This window comes from Miscanthus floridulus, chromosome 14 (genome assembly GCF_019320115.1).
Source record: "Miscanthus floridulus cultivar M001 chromosome 14, ASM1932011v1, whole genome shotgun sequence".
NCBI classification, from domain to species: Eukaryota; Viridiplantae; Streptophyta; class Magnoliopsida; order Poales; family Poaceae; genus Miscanthus; species Miscanthus floridulus.
In genome coordinates, this window is record NC_089593.1 from 1,192,213 (window position 1) to 1,201,643 (window position 9,431).

Consider the following 9,431-nt stretch of genomic DNA (forward strand, 5'->3'; position numbering starts at 1 on the left):
GCGGATGCTTGGAGCTATATATATGAAGTTTCATATTCATATTAGGCCCGTGTTTAGTTAAAAAAAGTTCCAAAAAAGTGCTACAGTACCATCACATCAAATCTTATGATATGTGCATGGAGTATTAAATGTAGACGAAAAAAAACTAATTGCACAGTTTGGTTGAAAATCGCGAGACGAACGTTTTGAGCCTAATTAGTCCATGATTGAACACTAATTGCCAAATAAAAATGAAAGTGCTACGGTAGGCAAATTCCAACTTTTCAACCAACTAAACACGGGCTAGGTTGTTCGAGTAACCTTTGCATTTTCTTTTGCAACAAATAGTAAATGTATCTTATTTTCTGAGTATATGTTAGGCCTCGTTTGGAAGGAGTCTGGCTTCGGCTTCTTGTGACTTCTCGCAAGGCTCTGTCAAAAGCACATAAAAAATGCTCCTCACAGGGAACTCGGAGGAGTCGAAGTCTGTTTATTATAGAGGAGTTAGAGCCCAAAAAAAAGTAGCTTCCCTCGGGTAATCCTTATAAACCTAATACAAGTTATTACAAAACTACAACCAAATCTATCTTTGCCAAACATTTTCAAAATACGGCTTCAGAATCGTTAGAGAAGCTGCTCCACGTGAGCTAAAACCAGAACCCTTTTAGAAAGAGCCAGAGCCTTACCAAACAGGGTATTTTAAGGTTTTTGCATAGTTTACCCTCACCTTGGAGTCTAATTTTTCATCTAACTTTTTTTCTCCGTCTTTACGCCATTATCCTTATGCAGTGTCGAAACACATCTGCCCTACTGCAACCATTCTCTTTGCTTGCTAATAATCAGGGGGTAATAATGATGAAACATTCTTGAAACAGTACGGTACTGTAACAAAAGTAACAAAAAAAATAGATGGAAAATTGATACTTGCTCCGTAAGCTCAAAATGGGCCTCCAAAACTCGGGCCCAACCCCATGAAAGCCCACATCTGTACCCTCCTGTCCTTGCCGGCTCCGTCGACGTCTCCCCGTGGAAGTGAAAGGGCCTTCGGGCTTCAGCTCCAGAAGATGCTGCGCTGCCGTGCCGTCCTGCTCCTCCCACTCCCACTCCCTCCGCCGCCTCGCTTGCTTAGCCGCCTGCCGCACCCGCGCGCCCTCTCGTCCCCGTCGTCTTCCCCGCTCCCGCCGCCGGGGATGGAGGCTTCCTACAAGTTCGGGCCCTACAAGATCGACGCCAGGGAGGTCTTCCACGCCACGCCCCTCTCCTACGCCATGGTGAATCTCCGCCCGCTGCTCCCGGGTGGGTAACACACATACCCATGCTCCCTCCCTTTTCACTTCGCCTTCCATGATTCTTGCCTGCTTCGTTACCGTAGCCGCAGCCACTCCCGAACTCACTGCACCGTAGCATTTTTTTTAGCTTGGGAGTTGCTGGAACTGGAAGATTAGTCGTCGCGACAGAAAGTGGGGGAAAGTATAAAAATTCCATCTTTCTCGCGGAGATGTGGTTGATGGAAATTAGATTGATCAAACGTTGGTTCCCGAAATGCTAAATAAAACTTGTGTGTTCAGAATCATGCCCTGCTTCTAACAGATTCGGCAAGGCAACAGTGTACCACTGCACCATTACTCGGATAGGGATTGTTTCTCTCGGATAGGGATTGTTTCTCTCGGATAGGGATTGTTTCAGTAGGCAAGGATCATGGGCAATGCCTTTTGTGTTGGCTGGTAATCCCAACCAAGTTCTCTGCAATCTCATGGTGCTTTATCTAATCCCTGCCTACAGAACAAGCTATAACAATCCCATTCAAGATTTTCTCCTGATGAAACCTGAGACTACTGGCTAGTGCTTCCCGTAGACATTGCATTTAAGCTTTGCATATCTCTAAACCACCACATTGCATTTCATTTTTCCCCATAGACACTGCATTTAACAAATATGAATCTTTCTTATGCAGGTCATATCCTTTTATTTCAGCGAAGCTGGAACTGTACTTTATTGGAAGTTATTTTCAGGCAATTTTGCAGTTTTTACTATTCAGGTGCCTGTGCAACCATTTCCTCTGTCAGAGCACTGTCTAATGATTGCTCAGTGCTCACTTCAGTATAGTTCATGAAGAACATTCAAACAAATATGAAAGGAACTAAGCGGTAGCATTTTTCATCAAACATTTGCATTGGTTCTCTTCTTTTTAGACCTGATTATCAAGTCTATCTAGGGGGATCAAGTTTGCTTTAGGTACTGATTTAGTGAGAAGGACTCTGTTTTGTTGAGCCACTGACTTCATATCTTGTTCATCTTTCCATGGAGACCATCTACAATTCTATGCCAATGTGCCATTATTATTTCTTTTCTATGACATGCAACAGTTCCACTTGCAGAATAACTGTATGGCTGCAACTAAGTTGGCTTTATTAAAGAAAAACTTTTTTGTGACTTTGCGATTGGAGTTGTGATTCAATTTTTGTTGTGTTGTCATTTGGTGCAAAGCTGCCATAACTCATAAACCCACACAAATAAATTTATTGGACTCAAAGTTTATACATCACATGTTGAGGAAAATGTGTTCTTTTATATGCATCATTTTTTCCTTGACAATACATACATGTTCTTGTGTGCCCCAAGCGTGAAGTGAAAAGATTCGCTGATCTAAGCTCTGATGAGATTAGTGACTTATGGGTTACTGCAAAGGAAGTTGGTGCGCGTCTTGAGCAGTACCACAAAGCATCTTCACTTACCTTTGCTATCCAGGTATGGTCTGTGCTTCAGTTTCATTGTTGTCGTCAGCCCATCCTTTCATTGCTCAATACTAAATTTATACAGTATATAAGGTGTCCAATTTGGGTGTCTAAAACGTAAATATGATGAACATTGTGGAGAATATCATATATGTTTGTACTATGTCATACAGGCTATGCTAACTCCATTTTGCTCTTGTACTATTCATACCATTGATTAGCTTGTTATGGACTTATCTTTGTTATGTTATGATGCCATGAGGTTTCTTATTAACAAGTGATATTACTTGTCAGGATGGTCCTCAAGCTGGCCAAACTGTTGCACATGTCCACATTCACCTCATCCCGAGGAAAAAAGGGGATTTTGAGAAAAATGATGAAATATATGACGCGGTTCGTGGCCCATTTTTCTATCAATCTGGTTATTTTATTACAATATCCAATCAAACAAAGCTTACCCTTTTCCTTGCTATGATAGATTGATGTGAAAGAGAAAGAATTGAAGGAGAAGCTTGACCTGGACATTGAGAGGAAAGATAGAACCATGGAAGAAATGGCTCATGAGGCCAATGAGTACCGTGCTCTTTTCTCCTAGAATTACATGATCTAGTATAGTAGTTAGATTCTAAGTTGAGCTGACTGTTTGCTAGAAATAAGGCTTACTACTTGCCCTTCGTTGTCACAGTTCAGTTACGATTGCACACTGACATTGTGATGGTGTCCAGTTCTGGTGGTATGTTTTGTACTGTGGAGAAATAATCATTTGTTGCAAGGAATGCATTCCAAGTGACAAATCTTTTAGATTAGAAACTTTTTTTGTGTGTGTACTATGGAGCATCAACTGTTTTCTAGAAGATTATGTCTTTACTGCAATATTTTTCTTTGTGAAATTGTAAGAGAGGATGTACCATTAGTCACAATTTACACTGTCAGCAGTTTATGCAGGATTAGTTAAATCAAACATCCATATACTGTTAAACGGAATTGATTAGGACAGAAAAATTGTGTTTTGTTCTTTTGTGGCGAGCTAAAGTTTTATTCCTACTGCCAACTGTTCATTATGTTTTGTTCTGTGCTAGGAGAATCTTGGCTGACAGCAGTCTTTTCACTGAATAAGTTATTTATTTGCATGATGCGTCTGTCCAAATATCAAAAGTTGATCTGATTCATGAATGCAAGATTCTGATCATCCCTAGCTGTTGTAGGCCTAGTTAAACTTTATTCCATGCCCCCATGCTGATGCTTATGTTGTACAGTAAGTTCTTGACAACTCAAATGTTCTGATTGAAATCATGCTGATTGTTTCAGCTTTATATCCTTTTGTAGCAGTACTTTGAAAAACATGGATCATGGCTTTTCACTTTTTGTTTTATTTGTCTTTGTTGTTGTCTTATCCTGTTAACTTTTTTTTTTGGGGGGGGGGGGGGGGGGGGGGGGGATGTGATATAAGAGTGTAAAGAGGGGCACTGGCTTTGCTTTGTCTTGAATGTTAACACTTGGCGTTGCTTTACGCATACGTAAGCACATCTCTTGTAACTGGATAGATCCTCAATCCCCTACTTTTACCGATTTGCGTCTTGGATTTCATTGACTTTAGTTGCTTTCATCCCTTCCATTGCGCTCTGCTCGCGTGGTATCAGGAATTCGAACTTTGTTTTATTGGATTGGATGCCCCTTGCATGATGAGATGCCCTGAGCTGAACAACTATTTAGTTCATCAAGGATTGTGTCATGACTCATGAATCGTGGTCTGGCACCAGTTGTAGCGACAAAAGTTTACATGTTGCCAAATGGCTAGTCTACTGATCAGGGTGTTGGTATGCTGTCTCCTGTCGCTGTCGGAAGACATTGCCGCTGGGCTAGGTCACCTGCAACTGCAAGCCTGCAGCAACCAGTTTCTGGTTACAATTGTGTGCTTGCCCTGGCGTACTTGACATGTGCAGACAAGTGGTTGCTTTTGTGGTGGGAATACAGAATGTTGCTTTATAGCGGTGCTGAAAATGAAATGCTGTGGGGGATAAGTATGCCCTCTCAGATGCTGCTGATCAGGAGATGCAGCATTGACAGAAGTTGCTCGGCAAGAATTCAGTGCTTTTCTTCAGGTACCCTCATTCCTCCACTAGGTGCTACTAGCAATTAGCAAATGCATGTCGGTTTCACCTGCCCTTTTGGACACACTGTATATGCGTACCTTCGTCAAATCAAAACTTTTTTACACATTTGTCCTTACTCTTGGAGGGAATGAATCAACACTGCAACGACACAAAATGCTCTAGAGTCGTTGTCGCTGCATTGCTGCTTGATCTGCTACTGCTACGGTTTACATGGTTGTCTGTCTGTCTCGCCATGAACTGTCTACTGTGAAGAGCACACCATCGGTGTGTACGGCCTGCGACAGATCCTGTCCATGACGACGACGATCGCCATGACGGTGGTCACGTCCACGCCCGGCTGGACGACGAGGCTGAACACGTCGTCCCCGAGCATCGCCACCGGCCTGGACACCACGCCGGCGCTCTTCCTTGTTATCTGCGCCGCCTCCCTGCCGTCACTGCCATGCCGGATCTTGCAGCTCCGCCTCGAGAAGGAGCCCTCCACTCGGTAGCCGGGAGCGGGAGCAGCGGACACGGCCTGCGCGTGCTTGCAGCTGAGGCTAGACGAGGAGGAGGGCAACGCAGCAGCAGCAGAGCCTGCAGCTCTTGAGGATGACATGTGGACCTCTGCGTTGTCGCTGCTGCTCCGCAGAGCCGAGCACCTGCTCATCGTGAAGACCTGCTGCTGCGCCGGCGAATTGGAAGACGCCTTCTTGTCGAAGGCGGCGTCTTCCGTTGCTGTGTAGCAGTTCCATCGGTCGTGCAGGCTGAGAAGCTGTTACACACCATTTTTTTCACACTGATTAGCTAGCTGCCGTCGTTTTGCTTTGTACTAGAAAAATAACAGTAAAATTACAGACCAGAGGTTATGTTAATTTGTGCTTTCGATCGGTGTTGCACTATAGTAAATGTTTTAAATGGGGTAAAAGTAAGACACCGATATGATCACTTTTTGGTTGTTGGGTAGTGTTTAGTTCCCAAAAATTTTCAAGATTCCCGTCACATCGAATCTTTGGACGCATGCATGAAGCATTAAATATAAATAAAAAATAAAACTAATTACACAGTTTAGACGAAATTCACGAGACGAATCTTTTAAGCCTAATTAGACTATGATTGGACACTAATTGTCAAATAACAACGAAAGTGCTACAGTACCATTTCGCCAACTAAACAAGCCCTGGCTTGTTTTTGTAGTTAAGCTCTTCTTTTTTTTTTCACTTGGCCCAAGTTAAATCTTCTCTCGTACGACTCAGGAAATATTTGATTAATCTGGGGCTACTTGTTCATTGGATAAAAGGGCTGTCATTTTAATTTAGGGGCAAGAGGGAGGAAACAAGGACTGTAAGTTGATGACGTTAGTTCCGTGTGGACTGTAAATTTGTTTGACCAAGCTTTAACAGTGGCTAAATAATCCAGTTTATCACACCTTGTACTTGTGCCAAGACATTAATGAACAGAGAAAAATGAACATCATAAACAATATATAACATTGCTTTGTAGCTGTGCGTTTGCTTAGTCAAAACTGACGGCGAAAAATTAAGAATAGAGATCAAGGATTAGGACTTTATTTCGAGATCATTTTGTGCTTTTTGGCACAACTGAGTGGCCTTGCAACTTGCGGCGAAAAAGTTACTGGGTTAAGATAAAAAAGTACATGCGTGGCAGCTGAATAAGACCCATAATAGTGCTTTTCTTGTGAAAGCATTTTTGTTTGGATGTTTTTGTCGGTAATTCCATTTCTATGTCTGGTTACCTGTCCTATTGGTTGGCCTAAAATCTTCTGCCGAGTCAGCAAATCTTTAAGTATAATTGGAGTGAAGAGTGATCGCTCATTGAACAAAATTAGGGCAGTCATTTTCTGAGAAAGGGAAAAATGGGGTAGCGTGATCATCATGTCAGTAATGGAAATTGCGACATTTTATTTGTGATTACAGATTACTACTACAATTGGACTATAAACCAAATTTACATTTCCGACGTATCCTTTGCATGGCTTCCAAGGAATTGATCAGAAGTGTGCAAAAAAAAAAAATTTGTAACCAGCAGTGCACGTATGTATATTGTGTTGGATGTGCAAATAATAGGATGAAATAAAACTGTTTTCTTTCATCAAGCAAACAAGGCAGTAAATTAAGAGAGTAACCGTTCAACGGTAATCGTTAACTTTTAGCAAAAGACGTCAGAATTTTGATGTGGTGGTGTAGTGATTATACTATCATCGTGTACGTAATAAGCAGGTTAGTAATTAAACGAGCGTAGTACCTGTGGCCTGAGGGAGAGGAGAGGCGTGCCCTTGCCATCCATGAGCAGCAGCTCGCCGGCGCAGAGCTTCCGGCGCCGGGAGTAGTTGTCGACGCGGAACGCCAGCCTGCCGGCGTCGTCGTAGACGCAGAAGCCGTCGGTGCCCTGGAAGCCCATGCTGGACCTCTTCCACACCGTGTACACCGCCGGCCAGCGTTCCCGTTTCGCTGCCGCCGCCGCGGCCGCAGCAGCCCGACGACGGGCACGACCGGCGGCGTCCGAAGATGAAGGGTGTATCCGTGTACTCATGCTAGGAGCGAGATGATGGATCGATGGATGAAGAAGAAGAAAAAGAAGAAGTACAGAAGGTGGTGGTGGTGAGTGGTACGTGTGGCGAGAGCAAAAGAATCGATCGAAGAGAAAGAGGGTATATAAGATTGACGTGAGGGAACAGGCAGGTCAGGTGTCTGGAATGGGAACAAGTGAAAAGGCTAAGCTGTGGCGCCAATGCAAGCGAGTCGCCATCCGTGGCTAGCTTTCAGGATTTATTCACATGGCGTACGTATACGAATGCTTGTTGAAATGAATCCTGGATGCCGATGCGGCGATGCCTACCGTGCGTGCTGGAGCTGGACCAGACGTAAGAATCGCCCCTCCCGCCTCCCCCCACCTGATGCCGGTGATGCAGGTGCAAAGACAGCAAGAGAGTCGTCGGAGTACGGCTCCGACGACCACCGGCCTTGTAGCGTTCATTCAAGTAGGCAAATGTACTATAGTTTAATTTGTATGGTTTAAACTTTAAACACGCGCGAGTGCTTTGAAGAGCGAGCAAGGTTTGTGGATGAATATGTGATAGGGGAGCATTTGTGCCGTACGTGATAGCGTGTATCATTTTGTAGCCTTGAGACCACAAGATTATTATGTCACACCTTGTCATCTCGAGTAAAGGACGGTTTGACTTGAGCAAGTTAACATTAGAGTAAAGCTATATGTCACTCGGGAGTTTTCTTGGGCCGTTGTCACTCGATTTTTTTTTATGTTCACATAATACACATTTGATGTTCACGTAGTATATAAGTGATGTTCTATGAAATCTGACAGATTTACATATAATATACATGTGTTGTTCTATAATGTTTTTTATGATGTTCATATGGTATACAAGTGATATTCCGTAAAAGTCGCGTTTGAGAGGCGTGTAAAGCAACCAAAAATGCCAAGTACAAAAAATAGTACATATGATATTTATATAATATACATGTGATGTTCTCTAATGTTTTATGTGATGTTCATGTGGTATACAAGTGATGTTCTGTAAAAATCGTGTGAGAGAGGCGTGTAAATCACTCGGGTGTGATATAGACAGACTCTAACAATATATTAGATATTTCGGAGTTGCTAGCGCTCGGACGTCCGATCTGGGCGCTTAGCGTCGGATGGTGCAAATTTCCGCTCAAATGTTAATATGCGAATAAAAAAAACCTACACCTCACCATGCTTATCTGTACGCCCGCACGCACGCCTGACACGCCTGACCTACCCCCATCCACGCACCCGCCCCCATCCCCATCCGTTCGTCCCGCCCCGCAGGTGCACCCCGCTCCGTCGTGCCCTCGACCGTCAGCCCCAGTGCGTTGCGCACCACGTCCGCTGCCCACCGGCTCGCTGCGCCTTATTCCCCGGCGCCCCTGACTTTTCGAACAACAAGAAACACGTGCAACATGAAACACTTGAATGCAACATACATCTGAAACATCTAGAACATACACTTGCAACATATGTGTGAAAACATATGCAACATCTAGATATAACACTTGCAACTTACAACATGAAAACACTTGCTGCAACTGAAGACTGAAACAGATGAAACATTTTGGAACATACTGTTGCAACATATGTGTGAAATCATATGCTACATCCAGATCAAAATGATTGCAACATATGTCTGGAAACAGGTGAAACATTTTGAATAAACTCTTGCAACATGCCTCTGAAACACTTGCAACATATGCAACATGCCTCGATCTACTTTTGCAACATCCATATGAAACAATTGCAGCATGCATCTGAAATGCCTAAAACACTTGAACATACATATGCAACATAGGGGAGGGAAAGGATGGGTCGGTCGATCTAGTCGTTGGGGTTGGAGATGGCGGCGAGCGGCTACGCGCGAGCACCAGCGCCACTAGTATCAGACTTGGCTCGATGGCGACGGTGGGGGATGGGGGGCGAGGAGCACCATGGCCACCGGGGTGGGGGAGCTCGGTCGCCGGGGTGAGAGAGGGCGCCGCTGAGGGTAGGGGAGGGCGCTGTGCCGGGGCAGGGGGGAGCCTCTCACTCCCCTGCAACACCGCCGTGCCACCTCCATGGATCTCTC

General features: G+C 44.2%; 2 protein-coding genes across 2 annotated transcripts; one reads left to right on the plus strand and one right to left on the minus strand.

Moving 5' to 3' along the window:
* Positions 1-1,017: 1,017 nt before the first annotated feature.
* LOC136504556 (bifunctional bis(5'-adenosyl)-triphosphatase/adenylylsulfatase FHIT-like) lies at positions 1,018-3,583 on the plus strand. Its single transcript, XM_066499493.1, has 4 exons — positions 1,018-1,277; positions 2,581-2,727; positions 3,009-3,107; positions 3,193-3,583. The coding sequence occupies exons 1-4, from the start codon at positions 1,044-1,046 to the stop codon at positions 3,307-3,309; spliced, it is 597 nt and encodes a 198-aa protein (XP_066355590.1). The 5' UTR covers positions 1,018-1,043; the 3' UTR covers positions 3,310-3,583.
* Positions 3,584-4,827: 1,244 nt separating this feature from the next.
* On the minus strand, positions 4,828-7,430 carry LOC136505472 (protein LURP-one-related 5-like). The gene is made up of 2 exons (XM_066500631.1): positions 7,073-7,430; positions 4,828-5,582 (listed from the first exon to the last, which is right to left on the minus strand). Exons 1-2 carry the CDS (start codon positions 7,358-7,360, stop codon positions 5,070-5,072), a joined length of 801 nt encoding a protein of 266 aa, XP_066356728.1. The 5' UTR covers positions 7,361-7,430; the 3' UTR covers positions 4,828-5,069.
* Positions 7,431-9,431: the final 2,001 nt, after the last annotated feature.

Excerpts from the sequence above, each read along its gene's own strand:
- LOC136504556 (XM_066499493.1), top strand. The coding sequence starts at position 1,044 with ATGCTGCGCTGCCGTGCCGTCCTGCTCCTCCCACTCCCACTCCCTCCG. Across the intron at positions 2,728-3,008 it reads CACTTACCTTTGCTATCCAG|GATGGTCCTCAAGCTGGCCA; the intron begins GTATGGTCTGTG and ends ATTACTTGTCAG. Across the intron at positions 3,108-3,192 it reads ATGATGAAATATATGACGCG|ATTGATGTGAAAGAGAAAGA; the intron begins GTTCGTGGCCCA and ends TTGCTATGATAG.
- LOC136505472 (XM_066500631.1), bottom strand. The coding sequence starts at position 7,360 with ATGAGTACACGGATACACCCTTCATCTTCGGACGCCGCCGGTCGTGCC. Across the intron at positions 5,583-7,072 it reads TCCTCTCCCTCAGGCCACAG|CTTCTCAGCCTGCACGACCG; the intron begins GTACTACGCTCG and ends GGTGTGTAACAG.